General features: G+C 45.2%; 1 protein-coding gene across 10 annotated transcripts in view; it reads right to left on the reverse strand.

The window, feature by feature from the left end:
- MARK3 (microtubule affinity regulating kinase 3) overlaps positions 1 to 18818 on the reverse strand; it is a 158052-nt gene extending 139234 nt beyond the window's left edge. For 4 of the 10 annotated variants that reach the window (XM_068254218.1, XM_068254217.1, XM_068254223.1 and 1 more), the window contains exon 1: positions 18336 to 18817. In XM_068254218.1, the coding sequence (XP_068110319.1) occupies positions 18336 to 18386 (51 nt within the window). In that variant the 5' untranslated portion in view covers positions 18387 to 18817. Of the gene's footprint in view, positions 1 to 18335 lie in introns of all 10 variants that reach the window. The other 6 variants (XM_068254216.1, XM_068254215.1, XM_068254220.1 and 3 more) reach the window with 4 other exon arrangements.
- Between the last annotated feature and the right edge of the window lie 17 nt (positions 18819 to 18835).

An 18835-nucleotide genomic window follows, 5' to 3' on the forward strand; every position in this document is an offset into this window, starting at 1 on the left:
GAGATAATTAAATTGTTGCAGTACTCTTTACACCAGTAATCAACAGCAGAGTGCATGGATAATTAGCATAAATCCTTCACAACCCTCCTTTATACAGTTTTGGCTAAAACCAGGATTTTCAGAAATTTGTAAGGGGGAGGAGGAAGTTATGTTATAAATATGAATGATCCATCTAATCAAAGAATAAAGCAGGCCAGACCAAACAAAAGTAAGTGGTAGAACTACTGGCAGCTGAAAACCTTACCTACAACATCCTCCTGTCATTAACAAATCTATAGGACATGGCGCATATATAAGCCTACTTTCACACTGACCTATTACAATGGACAGCATTGCTAATGCTATGTAATGGAACATCAGAGGCACGTGCAACGGGACCATTTTAATGCGATACATGCAGTACTGCATAAGATCCGCATAGATTGTTGTGAAGCATGTTTTGTATGTACTGAATCGCTCCACATGCATAACAGGTCATACGACTTTTCCACCCATTGCGATCCTGATTTTACAAGGAATGCGACGCTGCAGTGTAAAAACGGGCCAAATTAATTTTGGAACTACGGTAAATAATATATATCTTTCCACTATACCCATTACCCTGTAAGGGCCAGTTCAGTCTTGTTTAAAAAAAGAAAAGTATCCATTAGGTACCTCCGCTCATTGCAGAAGCAAATCCTAATGGTAAACAGGGCTGTGGAGTCGGAGTAATTTGGGGACCCGGAGACGGGGAAAAAAACCAGGGCTGTGGAGTCGGAGTAGTGGAGTCGGAGTCGTGGAGTCGGGCAATTTTGGGTGCCTGGAGTCGGAGTCGGAAAAAAATGCACCGACTCCTAATGAATTTGTAACTGTAATTAAAATAGAAAATTTGATAAAATGTTCTATTTCTCAGATAATAGTCATTAAAAATAATGTATATATACACAGTAATAGCTGTGCTTAGTTCACAAAAATGAAATAAACCAATCAAAATTATTTTACTTGTGCTGATTCAATAAAGCAGTCCCCGTATTTTTAAGATCAGATATACATATCTGATTGTGACTGTATATATGATGTGTACACAGGAATCTCATATATACTAAACAACATCTATGCTGTAAGAATAAAGCCTGATGTGTAGCTGTGTCACTAATAGAGATGGTCAATGAGATGGAAATAATTCTGCATTGATGCTGATTTATTCAAATGTATGCACTCTTTTTGCTGATGAAATCAAATAATTTGATATGTTAAAATTTGGTTTGGTGACAACAAATTAAAGGGTAACTGAGACGGATGAAAAAGTAAAGTTTTATACATACTTGGGGCTTATTCCAGCCCCCTTCAGGCTAATCAGTCCCTCGCTGTCCTTCACCACCCGGATCTTCTGCTACGAGTCCTGGTAATTCAGCCAGTCAGTGCTGTCCGGCCGCATGCCGCTCCCACAGCCAGGAACATTCTGCACCTGCGCAATAGTGCTGCGCAGGTGTAGTACGCTCCTGGCGGCGGAGTGTGTGCATGCGCACTACGCCCGACTGGCTCAAGTACCTGGACTCATAGCAGAAGATCCAGGTGGTGGAGGAGGACAACGAGGGACTGATTATCCTGAAGGCGGCTGGAGGAAGCCCCAGGTATGTATAAAACTTTAATTTCATCTGTCTCAGGTTTACTTTGTTACACAGTAGTACTATACTCTACATATGCTCTCCCCACAGAGCTGCAGGGAATCCACTGAGTATGCTGTGCACATTGAATACAGAGGTGTTGTCTGTTTACAATCTCCTCATTCCCCTGCAGAGTACCTGCACATCATTCTTACATGTACCCACACTTACATTGCCTAGGGCCTGATAGATGTTCTTTGTTCCGGTTTGTACCTTTTACAAGTACTCTTACCAAGGACTAGTTTTAGTCTAAAGGGAATAAATATAGTAGTCTAGATATCCTTCTCACTTCAGTTGTCTTGTAAAATCCTAAGCGTTGGCAGTTAAGAGACGAATTTCATGTTACATACTTTCAATCAACAAAATTGTAATATGCAAATTAGAGGAGTCGGAGTCGGTGGAATCCTAAACTGAGGAGTCGGAGTCGGTGGATTTTTGGACCGACTCCACAGCCCTGGAAAAAACGGACTCCTAATGAATTTAAACTGTAATTAAAATAGAAAATATGATAAAATGTTCTATTTCTCAGATAATAGTCATCATAAATAATTTATACATACAGTAATAGCTCTGCTCAGTCCACAAAAATGAAATAAACCAATCAAAATTAGTTACTTGTGCTGCTTCAATAAAACCGTCCCTGTATTTCAAATATTTCAGTCAGATACACATATCAGATTGTGACTTACAGTATATATGAGGTGTACACAGGAATCTCATATATACTAAACAACATCTATGCTGTAAGAATAAAGCCTGATATTGTCAATGAGATGGAAAGAATTCTGCGCTGATGCTGATTTATGCAAATGTATGCACTATGCTTATGAAATCAAATGATTTGATATGTTAAAATGTGGTTTGGTGACTACGAGTTAAAAGGTACTTGAGATGGATGAAAAGAAAAAAAAGTTTTATACATACCTGGGGCTTCCTCCAGCCCCCTTTAGGCCAATCAGTCCCTCGCTGTCCTCCTCCGCCACCTGGATCTTCTGCAATGGGACCCAGTAATTGAGCCAGTCAGCGCAGTCCGGACACGTGCCGCACCTACAGCCAGGAGCATTCTGTAATAGTGCTGCGCAGGTGTGGTACGCTCCCAGCGGCAGTGTGTGTGCATGCACACTACCCCCAACTGGCTCAAGTGCCTGGACCCATTGCAGAAGATCCAGGTGGTGGAGGACAGCGAGGGACTGATTAGCCTGAAAGGGGCTGGAGGAAGCCCCAGGTATGTGTAAAACTCATTTCATCTGTCTCAGGTTTACTTTGTTACACAGAAGTACTATACTCTACATATGCACTCCCCACAGAGATGCAGGGAATCCACTGAGAATGTTGTGCACATTGAACACAGAGGTGTTGTCTATCACCCACAAACCTGGTTCAGATTGTGCATGAAGAATGTGTAATAGAGGAAGAATCACCTCATTCTCCAGCAGAGTACCTGCACATCATTCTTACATGTACCCACACTTACATTGCCTAGGGCCTGATAGATGTTCTTTGTTCTGGTCTGTACCTTTTACAAGTACTCTTACCAAGGACTAGTTTTAGTCTATAACTAAAGGAAATAAATATGGCAGTCTACATATCCTCACTTAAGTTGCCTTTTACAATTCCTAAGCATTGGCTGGTAAGAGATGAATTTCTTGTTACATACTTTCAATCAACAAGATTGTAATATGCAAATTAGAGGAGTCGGAGTCAATGAGTTGGAGTAATCCTAAACTGAGGAGTCGGAGGATTTGTGTACCGACTCCACAGCCCTGCTAAAAACAGGATCAGCTTCCACTTGTTGAAAAAAAACAAAAACACAGAGCCACTTGCTGCATTGCAGCAAACAGTACGTGGAGTCCCAACTTAGTACATTTTACTGGACTGGCCGGAAAAATGTATGCAATGAAAGCCTATGAGAATGTCCATTCTCACTACGCTAGTCGGCGCGTTGATCACCGCAATGCAATACTCACGTGTCCCGCTGCCAGTCGCCACTGCTTGCTCCCACTAACACAGCCCGGTGGCCAGCAGAAGCATGGGGATCGCTACTGGGCTGCAAAAGACCAATGGGTATCAGCAGCAGGGAGAATTCGCATTGGTTCATGGTGGACCAATGAAAATTTCCGTTGCTAGGGAGAATTGATCTACAGCATCCTATGGGCATACAAGAAAATCGCCGCCGGGAGACTTGGGCACAGGATACAGCCGATATATGGCTTATCCTGCTGCTGCACAAGTTCTGGCAGCGTTAATTACTATTCCCCTTCCAGGTCCACGTGGATGGTGGGGAATGATTTAATTTGGCTTCCAGCTGTTGCTGGCGGCTGAATTAGTGTTTTAAAAGTAACTTCAGTACCGTCTCGACAGCGCGAAGTTACTCACTGAGCACCGCCATAATTTCTCTTACGGTCTATGGTGGCACCGGCTGCACTCAAATCTCCTGCACTGGATTCGCTGTGTTTGTCCTATGGAGAGCCCCATGCTCCAGCCAGCCTTCGGGCTAAATAAAGAGGAACTGAGCGGTTGGTGGCTGGGACACCTGAGCGTATGGCGCAAAAACTACTGTGTAATCCAATCTCAACAGCCTGTACTATGTATTCTCTATTGCAATTGCCAAGCAAGTCCCTGTGTGTCTATGTCCTGCCGCTCCGCACACCCCCTTCTGCCACATTCAGATTGGCTGCAGCACTGACTAGCAGTGAGATGGTGAGCACAACGCCTTGAGGTGGAGTGCAACGCCTGCCCCACACAGCGTACTGCACACCACCAGCTAATAATAGTGCCATCACTGATCTTGAGCAACCGCCAATGCGCAGAATTTTAGTCAGTCCCTTTGTTGTGAAGTACCTCATTTTCAAGCAACTATACCATAATTGAAAACGCTAGATCACAACTATGCTTCATAAAACAGGAAGGGAAACCAACTGACTAAGCCACGACGTTCTGTAAACACATGATTATCCACAGTGCTGAAAAGAATAAGTTCTAAAATAAATAATGCTACAAAACTTTTTGTGCTGTTTCACAATGAAATTCGCTAAATGCAAATTGCATTTTTTTTTTAAGCAAGTGGTTTTACAGTCCCAGAGTTTTCACAGCATTTCCTTAGTTTTAAAGGACAACTAAAGCGAGAGGTATATGGAGTCTGTCACATGTATTTCCTTTTAAGAAATACCAGTTGCATGGCATCTTGCTAAACCTCTGTTTATACTTTAAGCCGTAGCTCCTGAACAAGCATGCAGCAGATCAGGTGTTTGACATTGTCAGATCTGACAAGATTAGCTGCATGCTTGTTTCTGTTGTAATTCCGACACTACTGCAGCCAAATGGATCAGCATGGCTGCCAGGCAACTGGTATTGTTTAAAAGTAAATTAATATGGCAGCCGACATTCTTTTCACTCCAGTTAACAGTGGGGGGGGGGGGGGGGGGGAGATTCAGATATACTTACCTGGGACTTCTTCTAGCCCCCCTCAAGTTTACCCGGTCCCTCGCTGTAGTTCCGATCCTCTGCAGGGTGTCAGTCACTGTCCGCTCTCCGAGAGATCCAGCTACTGCAGATACGTGGTCCCATCTGTGTGCCGCCTAGATCACGTTCCCGCACCCATTTTACGCTTGTAGAGTTCACAAATACATGAGCTGGGCATGCACAGAATGCTCCCACCCACAGGAGTGCAGAGAAGGGCCTGCACATGCGCAGTACCCAGATCTGAAGCAGACAGCACAGCCCTCTCCCGCCCATATGCCGATCAATGAGGCAACCAATTTTGTGCCAAAATTAGTCGTATGTATCAATCCAATATGCTGCAAATTGTAGGACATGCTCAATGGGGTGCACAGCAATAATGTAATGGCGGGTGAATGAAATCACATGCACGCCCACATGCATATGCTGACAACCACAGGGGGCATGTGTAAGTGGGGAAGAGGATAGAGATGGACACTGACAGGGAAAGTATTCATGTATAAGGCACATTTAACACTGCGGGGGGGGGGGGGGGGGGGGGGGGAACACCGAAGGTGACGTCACTAGCCCGATTCCTGAAAGATCTCAGTCGGCCTGTGGTAAACCGTGTGTCACATCTCAACAGAAGTATATGGCAGGTCCCATCTGTCTGCAATAACCTCAAACATAAAAGCCAGTTCATGTAAATCAGTCCAGTCATCAGTCCTCTCTCCCTAGACAGGCCACAGAATGACTGTTCATTAATCCCCTATTCCATACACAGCATGCCCCTGAAAAGTCTCCTGTAGCACCATCCATGCTGCACTGTATCTAAGGCTGGTTTCACACCAGGACGTTGCGTTAGAGGGGGCGTTAAGGTGGCATACCGTCCCCCTAACGCAACGCCTGGTGGTGTTGGAGCAGGACGCTACCAAGAGCCGCGTTACAAGCAGCTCTTGGTGCGCCTGCTCTTGCGGAGTCACTGCGGAGACCACGTGAGCGGAGCTCTCCGCATCACGTGGTCCCGCCGGCCAATCGCCGCACAGAGCGGCCGCTCCAGGAAGTAAACACTGCACGTCACAACGTGCAGTGAATATTAATTAGCCATGTGCCTGGCCGCTTTCCGCTCCTCCCCAACATTACTGAGCATGTGCAAGCAGTCTAACGCGGCTCAGCCGCATATAAAGTACTGCATGCAGTACGTTGGCTTGTGGCGCAACTTTACAATGTAACGCAACGTGGGCACTGTGAACAGCCCATTGATTTTTCATTACTGTGCGGTGGGCTGCGTTACAGGCTGCACTAACGTGCACCTGTAACGGCCCACTGTGAAACCAGCCTAAAGGATAACTGAAGCGAGAGGGATATGAAGGCTGCCATATTTGTCATTTAAGCTTTACTAGTTGCCTGGCTATCCTGTTAATCCCCTACCTCTAACACTTTTAGCCAGTGCTGTCCCAACTTCATGGGCATGGCCAACAATAGATTTTTTGGCTGGAGGGGGCACAGCATCAATGTCCCAGCTTTGTCCAGGCAAGAGAGAGTTCAACCCGCCAGTTGGACAGCACTGCTTTTAGCCATAGACCCTGAACAAGCATGCAGCAGATCAGGTGTTTGATATTGTCAGATCTGACAAAATTAGCTGCATGCTTGTTTCTGGTGTGATTCAGACACTACTACAGCCAATTAGATAAGCAGGACTGGCAGAGGCAACTAGAATTTTTGTAACCACTTCAGGACCATAGGCTTTCTGTTGGTGGGCTCTGATCGCTGCTGCAGTGTTTGTTTTATTTATTTTTATAAATACGTGTATTTTTTTCTTTATCTTTCCTTCCTCCTCCCCCACCAGCCTATGACAGCCGATCGCTCTTGATGGAGCAGAGCTCATTCTAAGTGGAGATGTGCACGATCTCCTGAAAAACCCCGCCCCAGGACTTCACACCTTTCAGCGTTAGGCGGTCCTGGAGCTGCCACCCTCCCGACGCCGCACGGCGTTAGGCGGTCAAAAGGAAATAAATATGGCAGCCTCCATATATATCTCGCTACAGCTGTCCTTTACAATTCTAGAATGACTACATATTGCATCAAACTGCAATTAATGAACCAATATCGCAATATTAAAAAAATAAATAAAAAAAGTTTACATTTGGACACATTTTTATAAGAAGTACATTGCACAGATTAAAATGCACTATAAATTACATTATAAATATGTAGCACATTAACATTGTGGGGACAGGGGGGTCAACAAATGCCGCAACAAGGCCGATTCCCAAGATATTTCATGCTGAAATCGATCAGGAATATCTGGTGTATGGGCAGCCAAAAGAGGTTTCTCTGATTAGATACGATCAGAGAGTGATCTGTGTCTTGGTCGATTTGCCCATTCATCGCTAGATGTTTGGTCACCTTAAGTGATCCAAGTCCGGTTTGCTAAACCACTGCTTGGGACAGCTGCACTGAAAATAGACTGTTGCACAAGGCAAACGCAAAAGGATTGTCTCTAAGAAAATCTACAACCTTTACAACTGTGAAATTAAACTCTTACTGTGCAAAGGAATGCCTTAACCACTTTATACCCATCCTATTTGCATTAAAGAAAGGTGCACATATATATAAAAATCAATTCTGCCAAACTGCATATGCACCGCTCATGTGCATTTATACCTAGTATGGGCGGTGGATGTAATCATTGCCAAGGGCCCCTTTGAGTCTAGAACCAGCTCCGCAATTAGCCCACTCTACTGTATGCATTCTAGGCCCCATACACACATCAGACCATAGTCTTTGGAAAATGAAAGATCACAGACCAATCTTGCCACCCTTCATGTAGTATGAGAACCATACTCTACACAGTCTTTTCTATGGAGCTGAACTCCACATCAGAAAAATATCTTTGCAAGATGCTGCACACACAGATGCTGTACAGACACAAAAGATCAGTATCTGCAAAAGATCTGTTCCTGCCAAAAATCCATTCCTGCAAATTGCAATGATAGTCTATGAGATCTGCAGATCATCATACATACATGATTTAACTGACATTCATCTGCAGATCAGATCCACCAGGATGGATTTTCAGATCTGCAGATGATTGCTTGATCTGCAGATGAATGTCAGTTAAATCGTGTGTGTATGATGATCTGCAGATCTCATAGACTATCATTGCAATTTGCAGGAATGGATTTTTGGCAGGAACAGATCTTTTGCAGATACTGATCTTTTGTGTCTGTACAGCATCTGTGTGTGCAGCATCTTGCAAAGATTTGTGTCTGATGTGGAGTTCAGCTCCATAGAAAAGACTGTGTAGAGTATGGTTCTCATACTACATGAAGGGTGGCAAGATTGGTCTGTGATCTTTCATTTTCCAAAGACTATAGTCTGATGTGTGTATGAGCCTTTAGGTTCTGGGCGGTAATGGCCAAGAATGATCAGCACAGCTAAAGATGAAGTATTATGTGTTTGAGGCTTAATAGTTTACCCTTTGCTCTGCTTGATGTCAAACAAACAAAGCTCCTGCCTCTCCCTGTGTTACTTGTCTGAAGCACATACTATAATAGGAAACACTTACTGGCAGCAAAACTTCTATTCTTAGGAGGAAACAAAACAAAAATGTTACTTGAATTGTGATTTAAAAATCCTAACAGGTACCCAAACCATTTCTGTAAATTCTTTTCTTACATAGGGCCTGAATCAATTCACTTTTTTCCCTACATTTCTTTTCCAAGGCGATACATTTCTGCTTCTGTTTAAAATAAATGTTTCAAGATTCTGCAGTTGAAAAAGTACCAAAATTATTCTACCGTATATACTCGGCTATAAGTCGAGAAATTTAGGACTGACTCAAAGTTTAAAAGTGGGGGGGTGGACTTATACGTGAGTAGTCCTAATTTTCCCAACTTGTAGCCAATATGCCAGTGTGCCCCCTCCGTCCCACCCACCATCACCCAATGGGAGCCGTCTGCATTAATGCCCTACTTGCGCTTTGTAATCCTGTGGCAAAGTGATTACCACGGCAGAAGCAGTCACCCCTCATCAGCGTGCGCTGGTTTCTCTCTTCTCCCTTCACTCGCGCTGACCTCCGTGCTTTAGCGTAGCCCCGCCTCCTGATGTCAGAAGACGGAGCTACGCTAAAGCACGGAGGTCAGAGCGAGTGAAGGGAGAGAGAAACCAGCGCACGCTGATGAGGGGTGACTGCTTCTGCCGTGGGGATCACTTTGCCACAGGATTACAAAAGCGCAAGTTGGGCATTGATGCAGAGGCTCCCAGGATTACAAAGCGCAAGTAGGAAATGTATACAGAGGCTCCCATTGGGTGATGGTGGGTGGGAGAGGGTAATTATAAGCCTCAAATGCTTGGGTGATGGTGGGAAGGAGGGGTGCAATGGAGACAGGGTCAGGGACCTCCTATGGGTGATGGTGGGTGGGAGGGGTGATTTAGAGGTAGCAAACATGTGGGTGATGGTGGGTGGGAGGGAGGTGGTTATTAAATGCATCAAGTGTTTGGGTGATGGTGGGAGGGAGGGGGTTATTAAATGCATCAAGTGTTTGGGTGATGGTGGGAGGGAGGGATGGGGGAATTACAGGCAGCATGGGTAGGGAAAATGAAAAATTCAAGTTTATGAGGGTCAAATATTGGGGTCGACTTATAAAGGAGGTCGACTTGTATCCGAGTATATACGGTACTTGTTTGCTGGTGGATTAAAAGGAATGTTGTGGAGTCCGAGTCGAGAAGTCAGTAATTTTTGGGCACCTGAATCCTGAGTTGGAGTCAGTGGTTTCATAAACTGGAGTCAGCGTTTGAGTTAGATGATTTTTGTACCCACTCCATAGCCATGCAAGGAATGTGGCGTAGGGCCCAGAGCAGGTTTGGGTACCTGGAGTCAGTGGTTTCATAAACGGAGTTTGATGATTTTTGTACCGACTAAACAGAACTGATTTTATAAATTTATGTGAAAAGTTCACCTAGTAAAAAAACAAATTGGATCGGGTCCATATTGTGCCAAATACTGTAATCTATGGTGTAAATGAAACAAGCATAGTTGAAGTTACTATTTAAATAACTTCCCCTGAAATAGATTACTACTATGCTGGATAAAACTGGGGGCATGACAAAGATTAAACGTGAACAGGGCGGTGACTACATGGCACTTGCCTTGAGTTGGAGTCTAAGTAATTTTTGGGTACCTGGAGTCTGACTCTGGTTTCATAAACTGAGGAGTCGGATGATTTTTGTACAAAATCTACAGCCCTGGTAAGTATTCTAAGGAGTCGGAGTCGAGAAGTCAGAGCAATTTTGGGTAAATGGAGTTGGAGTCAGAGTCGGTGGTTTCATAAACAGATGATTTTTGTACCGACTCACAGCCCTGTGTAATGCCACTAAACAGAGGGTGCTTCTGACCAGGGTACTCCAGACCTTTTTTTCATTAAGGTTAATGTATTACAATACACATGAATTGAAAGGGATATGGAAGCTGCCATATTTATTTCCTTTTAATTACTGCAAAATGGACTTTTTAAAATGATCGCTGTGCAGTGAAAAGAGATTGGAATATACCCATTGGGTATGTGGTCGCTTCACACCGCCAATGGGCTTTTGTTAAAAAGAACTTTAGAGAGGAGAGGGGGAAATCAAGACATTTCAAAGAGATCAAGAGAGGATTGATATTTGCCACGTAATTTGTACATATTGTTTGATCCACATTCAGTCTGCATGCAATCATCTTTACTACTGGCAGACCAGCAAAAAACCAGACAGTGGCAACTGCCATCATTTATAATCTCACCCCCTAACAATGCGAAAGGCTAATGCTGGGTACACACTGAGATTTTCTGGTCGATTTACTGTCAGATCGATAATTTCCAAAATGTCCGATTTCCTTTCCGATCGATTTACGAGCATTTTCCGATCGATTTCCATGCACTTTAATAGGAATCGATTGGAAAATGCTCGGAAATCAATCGGAAGCAAATCAGACAAGTTGGAAATAATCGATCTTACAGAAAATCTCAGTGTGTACCCAGCATAAAAGGTTTTGTTTTTTTTATAGATACTGTATACATAAACACAGGAGGGAGATATTGGTTGCTTGGCAGTTGGAAAAAGCCATCATTTGCTTCAATGCAACAAGGCTGCCACAGTGCGATGCCAGGACCAATATCAGCCATACAGATTCCCTGAGTACAGATTTCTCCAAATCTGCAGCATGCCGTCCCGATTTGCACCGTAGTGCGATCTGGACAGCAAGTCTCTAGGGAGAAAGGCAGTGTTTGCCTGTCCCACTTGCATGCGTGAAAATACTGCAGCTCCAGGCATAGTGGAAATAGGCACTTAATATTTGGCTGGCTCGTCCATGGAAGAAGCTAGAGGAAGTGATTGTGTAGAAGTGAATCTACACTGGGTATACCAAGCAGAAAAAAAAAAAAAAAAAAAAAAAAAAAAGCACTAGCATGGAATGAAGTGGTGCACAAGTGCTTCCACTTCACTGGGCATGCACTGTTCAGGACTCTCACAAGCCCAGTGCATAATTTCCTGTTCACCATACAGTGGACTTCCCTAAAGCCGGTGTAGAAACAAAAAAGGAGAAAAAAAAAATGTGAAATGAGGATCAGGAGGGACCCGGAAGACCTCAAGCACCATGAACAAAGTCAGCAGGCTGTAATTAGCACACCATGTACTTAGGCCTAGTCCACACTAGGTCCGAAACCTATGCCTGGCTCAGTTTTTCAGTTCTGTTTTTCAGCCCTGATTAAAGGGAACCAGAGAGGAACGGGCTGAAAAAAAAAAAGAACAAGCTTTTATACATACCTGGGGCTTCTTCCAGCCCCATAAGCCTGGATCGCTCCCATGCCGCCATCCTCCGCTTCCTGGAACCGCCGTTACCGGGCCCGTCACTTCCGGCGGACGCGGACAATTGTCCGCATCACAGGGGCTCCCTCCATACATGTACGCATGCGGCTGCACAGCAGGCAGCCTCATGCGTACTTGTATAGAAGGAGCTCCGTGTGATGCGGCGAATCGCCCGCGTCCGCCGGCCGACTGGCGGCAATGACGGGACCCGGTGGCGGCGGATCCAGGCAGCAGAGGACGGCGGCGTGGGAGCGATCCGTGCGTATGGGGCTGGAGGAAGCCCCAGGTATGTATTAAAGCTTCCCCCCAACCTCTCTGGTTCCCTTTAAAAAACGGATGATAAAATTAGCAGCCATCTTCACCCAAGAAACAAAAATGGATCTGTCTGCGTTTGCAGGGACCAGTTTTCAAAACTTGAACGGAAGGTCCGGATCTTCTGCATTTTCACGCGACGGATCTGGACCCTGATACACGCAGTGGTAGTGGCAAGCAATGGGAAACCGGATTTCCCTCTACACAGGCAAAAAAAAAAAAAAATTTGGGGGGGGGGGGCCGACATGCTGCCTCACCTGAGTCCCCCGTCCCCGCTACCCCTCCAGCTAGTTTCAAATTGTTCAAAATCAAGATAATGTAGCAGGCTTCCTTCCTTGCGACCCACCATTGCCACGTCCCTTCCTGTAATGCCGTCCTCTGATGGTCATTGGACGGCATTACAGGAAGTGACGCAGCGAGCGGTGAAGCGCAAGGAATTAAGTTCCCCACTCACTGCCTGCTACATTATCTTGATTTTAAGTGATCCCACCGCTGCCCCTTTCCTGCCTGCTCTGCCCTTCAGCATGGCGGCCCCCACACACACGGCAAGGGCTGGGGATCTGGAAACATCCCTGCAAAAATAGCCATTTTCTCTCAAAACGGAGAGGAAAAAAAATGGTTTACAAAAAAGGATCCATTCTGCAGAGCACAAGTGTGGACCTAGCCTTAATCCACAGAATATTTCATCACTTAAAGGAACTCCGACCTCATGAAAATAGATAAGATTTATACATACCTGGGGCTTCCTCCAGCCCCATACGCTCCAACCGATCCCACGCCGACATCCTTGGTCTTCTGCAGCACTGGTACCAGGTCCCCGCACTTCCGTCAGTCGGCTCCAGTCTACACAGGAGAAGTGCGCTCTTTGCGTATCTCTCCAGCAGCTGCGTTTAGGGCGCACTTCTCTTACGACTGACTGGCTCCGACCAACCCACGTATGTATAAATCTATTTTCATGAGCTCTGGTACACTTTAAGGGGTACTATAATAATTCCACAACAGCTTGGCTCGGAAATTTCTTAGGCTTGGTTCACACATAAATCTGTACATTTCCACTCCAGTCCCATCAGCTTTGCATCAGTTTTCTATCCAGGGCTGTGGAGTCAGTACAACAATTATCTGACTCCAACTCCTCAGTTTATGAAACCACTTACTCCGACTCCAGGTACCCAAAATTGCTCTGACTGACTCCTGGACTCCACAGAGCTATGGAGCGGGTACAAAAATCATCCAACCTAGCCCACCTAGTTCTGATAGAATGAAAAATGAGGGACTGTTTTTTTCCAGCAAAAATGAAAGACAGATTTGCTAAAATCTAGGTCGTGTGTGCTGGATCATGTGTCTCGACGAGAATTAATGCCACTGCTGTGTCATATGTTGGCACGATATAAAATTTTTAATTACTGGACCAAGCCCAAAGTTTACCCTTAATACACATGCAAAACACATTCAGCAGTCTCACAGTCTGCAGATCTCAGCTTCTCTAGAGCCAATAAAGTGATCGATACTGGGAACCCCAGTGTTAACTCTACATAGCGCCTTCTAGTGCATACCAGTTTTAAAGCAAACCTGGTAATGTTAGACCCATTGCCAAGACCCTCTTAATTTTCATGATTGCACACTTCTGTGTACAAGCGCGGCCACACTGGGCAGATTCCAGGGGGTTAGTACATGCACAGTAGCAGAGCCGCTCGTGCATGGAGAAAAGGTGTGCACAAGCCAATCCTACTCCTACACCAGCTGTACTTTGTACCAGCACGGGGCAACCACGCTCATCCATGGAGGGGAGCATGGCCATGGACAATACTCGCCTTCAAAGTGTACCTGATATGGTACACTATGCCTTATTTATACTTACCTGCAGGGCTGTGAAGTCAGTACAAAAATCATCAAACTCAGACTAAGTTAATGAAACCACCAACTCCTGGTGCCCAAAATTGCTCCAACTCCACAGCCCTGCTCACCTGGGGGTTCCTCCAGCCCCATAGGTCCGTGGCCTCCCTCACCTTCCTCTCCGGCTCCTCTGTTTGCTATCCTTGACTAATCTGGTCAGTCGTGGGCCTCTGCGCATGCGCGACTCAGGCACATGCCCACCCCTGCCACGCTCCCGTGCCTGCAGAACGCTACAAAACCCAGGAGTGCGATGGGTGTGCATATGAGGCCCTATTACCAACTAGCATATCTAGTGAACGGAGGGGCCAGAAAGGACGGTGAGGAAGGCCACGAACCTCATGGGGATGGAGGAAGCCAGGCGTAAGTATAAATAAATGCATGGGGGCCATCACAGGTTCCCTTTAATGTTGAATATTGTTTAGACGGTCCAAAAATAGGGACAGCAGGGCTTCAGAGGATTGGGGATGCATTTGGACCATCCAGAAGCTTCCCCCAGCTGGAGTTAAAGAGACACTGAAGCGAAAAAAAAATTATGATATTATGATTTGTACGTGTAGCACAGCTAAGAAATAAAACATTAAGATCAGATACATCAGTGTAATTGTTTCCAGTACAGGAAGAGTTGAGAAACTCCAGTTGTTATCTCTATGCAAAAAAGCCATTAATCTCTACGACTTTCAAAGTTGTGGAGAGGGCTGTCTTCTGACTTTTATTATCTCAACTATAAGTGAACAGTTTTCTTTTTATCTGCTAGAGGAGAGGTCATTAGTTCACAGACTGCTCTGAAAGAATCATTTTGAATGCAGAGTGTTGTGTAATCTGCACATATTAGAGAATGATGCAATGTTAGAAAACACACTCTATACCTGAAAAAATATGAGAATATTTTCTTTGCTGCTAATCTTCTAGTAATTATTCATAGTACACAACCAATTCATTATATCATTTTTTTTTCGCTTCAGTGTCTCTTTAACTTAAAAAAAAAAAAAAAAGTTCATCAAGGCCCCTACACATTTGTAACTTAGGTCAACCAAATTATAGTTTTTTTTTTAGCCAGTTTTCAGTAAGTTTTTCCATTTATGTATGATCACCAAAAACGAATAATTCGGCATACTGAAAAAAATCAAATCCAATCACTATTGCCATTTTCCTACCATAGCCGGGAGATCACTTGTTTCTTCTCCACCTTCCCAAAGTGCCAAACAATTTATATGGCAACAGCTACAAAAAAAACTTTTCCCAAATGACCCTTTTTTTTTTTTCTTCGTGGCTTCTGTAATGCAGAATACTCCCCGGAAGACGCAAGAAAATGGATCACAGCGACGACACTCGAAGACGAGCGTTCCCCGATCCATCTTCCTGCCCCATGAAACGTGAAGGGTGCGAATGAGAATTAAAAACAATCGCAGCACTTTGCACAGGAGTCGTCGGGGATCTTAAATATCCGATACGTTGTGGAGGTCATCGCTGCAAAGCATTGTTCGGCTAATAGCGCACTCGAACACACGTCAGGAGATCGCAGAAACAATCGCTCATACCTCAAAGAAAATTGCTATGTGGGTATAAGAGTTTAGCTTAAGAACCTTTCACAAACCAAAAAAAAAAAAAATGTGACTACAGATAACACTGATAGGTGAGGCTAGCAGTGCATGTCTCTGAACCTCATTTTTTCTTAAGATGAGTACACATGAACAATTACCAACTCCCACAGAAATCGGGACTCTATACATCCAGCAGTTCCAGGGCGAGTGCTGTACAGATGCCTTGCTAGCCTGCAGACTATGATGCATTCTATTCCTATGAAGGGGGGTGCAAAGGTGAAAAAGAAATGACGCAGCACAATTGAGTGACGCAGATTGAGTGGGGCATGTTGCAGAACGATGGGCTCAGCCGAGACCATCCGGCAGTTGGGACGTGCCAGGGTGACAGTATACATGCTCAATTCTTAGAGGTGGCCTAGGCCGAGAACCAGCTAACACACGTATAAGGCTTTAAGCCTTCTACACACGCTAGATGAAAGTCTGCTGTGGCAGCAGTTTGGTGCAGTCTCACCAGAGACTCTAGCTTGTCTACAGATATCCGACAAATTTGCTGGATCTTAAAACTCTGTTCACACCATTCCACAGTGGTATCACATCTGTATCTTATGCATAAGCAGTATCGCTCCAGGGAGGGTTGAGGAGTGATCTACAATTCAAATTTCATTTTTTCCCCTTTAACATCATAGGCATTTGAGAAGGCTAAACCCAACCTTTGCACAGGGGTAAACAGAATGCAGAAGAGAACAATTAACTGTCAAACTCACTTTAACATTCATTCCCAGAATCTAATTACTCATGCGCAAAGTTCCAGTACCCTTTGCCTGGTGCCCACCATGCCATTTCCTGTCAGATTGATGGTCAAATTGATTATTTCCGGCAGGGCTGATCTAATTTTCCGATCACTTCTATACAAAATTGATCGGAACAAAAATCAGGAACCACATCGGACCCTTCAGGAAATAATGGGCTCGACCATCAGTCTGATAAGAAATTGCATGGTGTGTACCATGCATTAGACTGAAAATCTATGTAAAAACTCAAAATTCTATGCTCATGTCTAAGAAGCTTAGGAAGGCTATTTAAACATGGATATTTTTCATCAATTTGATCACTTTGAATCGGGCAAATATTTAATGCACCTCAAAAGGCCTAATCCATAAACTTTCAACCAATCTTGGACAGTGTCATAAGGGATATCCAGCACACTGAAAAATTTATCGAGCGGGAAGGCGGAGCAAGACCATACAATCAGGAGCACAAAGCACAGCGCTGCCAGTTCGATCCAATCTCAATTAGATTTCTTCGGTAGGAAGTCTCGAATCAGGATGACACCATTTATTGACTAACATTAAAAGAAAAAAAGTGATCTCTATTGTTTCCAGATTCATTTAGGACCTTAAACAATAGCTTTTTTGCATTCTTTGGATATTTAGATTTTAAAATAAACCCCAGATTATGTGATCCAGGGGCAGGTAGTGAATATGGCGATAGTAGAATCCATCACTACTACCCAATCAATTTTTAGTCAGGGAAGCATCACTTCCCGAATGCGTTAAATGTACCTGAGATGGGGGGGGGGGCACAGCATAAAAACATACATCACTCCCACACCATCCGCTTCTAGCTCCCCGTTCACTCGCAACTGGCCCCATAAATTCCACCATTCAGCGCCTGCGCAGTCTAGCCAGGCGCGCTCCCCCATCACACTGCCATCACCAAAAGCGTTTGGCGCAGAGCGTTTCCCGGTGAGGTTAACACGGCAGAAGCACGTGCACCACCTGGCCACGCATACGCAGTTGGCCCCAGACTGGAGGACTTTCCAGGGCTAACAGCAGGCAAACAAGTGTAGACAATGGCGTGGTAGCTATCAGGTCGAAGATAGCGGCAGGAAGCCCCAGGTATGCATGTTTGTATGCTGTGGCCCCATATCTTTTTCCCTTTAAGGTGCCCATACATCTTGCAATGTATGAACAGATTTGACCAAGAAACAGATCTCTCCCTGATCTAATCTGATCAAAGAGATCTGTTGGCTGCCCAGACACCACAGGCCAATTCCTGATGAATTTCAGCACGACAACACCTCACCACCCCTGTCCAACATCCCCCCGAATCTCCTGATGCAGCTCATGAAAACTTTTCCTGTCTGCTGTCCCCTAAAGGTCCACGCCAGTAGTCTAGCAGAATGCGAAAAAGCAGCAGAGACCAACTATTTACACGCACTGGTAAACAGTGGGACATCTAACATTTGGGGTGACAGTGGCCAGGTGTTCAGTCACAGATAACCCACACCATTGCCACCACGCACGCGATCAAGCACATCACCCCAAGATTTCTCAGCATGTCAGATCAATACATTAAACAAATTCCCGCACGCTTATTGCAACACCAATTTTCTCCAGATTCAATTATAACAATCAGATGGGCAATCAGTGGCAAAATTGCCAGATGTTTGGCCACTGTAAGTAAGATAACAACCCATAAGACTAGAATTAAACAGCTGTGTCAAGCAAGAGAGAGAAGCCAGAGTAATTTCGGGATTTAGAGAAAATACAGGATGATGATAATAGGCTCCTGGGTTTCAGCTTCTACATATGTACAGCAGCTCTATTCCTGAGTCTTTGATCAGAGATAAAGAACTGGTGTGTGACAAACTTACGTTTTCAGTGTCCCGCTCATTGACGGTGGGCAGAGGGGTCCTGGTGGACATGGTGGGATGTTGGAGCTGCTGGGGCTGAGCGCTGGGTGGTGATAGTGGTTACAGTGGCTGGAGGTACCGAGGCTCAGCGCTCCAGGGGGCTCATCCTCCACGCACAGCTTTGGGAGAGGGGCTCACATCCTCTTCTGCGGGACGGGGAAACAGTCACACAGGCCCCGGGCTCAGCTGGAATGTCACTGGGGCGAGGCTTCCCCCCGGGAGAGGGTGACAGGCTAGGCCGCAGTCGCTGCACACCAAGGCCCAGCTTACTCCTGGGCTTCCCTGTACATCCGGGGGCGGCGGCTGCCGGTGTTTCTTCCCCCCCCCGTTCTGCTTCTACACCATCCAAGATGGCCGCCCCGCTTCCTCCGGACGGATCCTAATAGCCTAGCCCTACAGCCGCCGGATGTGACGTCTCCGCCGTCGCTAGCGCTGATTGGGGGCGGGCGAAATATTGTTGC

This window comes from Hyperolius riggenbachi, chromosome 9 (genome assembly GCF_040937935.1).
Source record: "Hyperolius riggenbachi isolate aHypRig1 chromosome 9, aHypRig1.pri, whole genome shotgun sequence".
Taxonomy (NCBI): Eukaryota; Metazoa; Chordata; class Amphibia; order Anura; family Hyperoliidae; genus Hyperolius; species Hyperolius riggenbachi.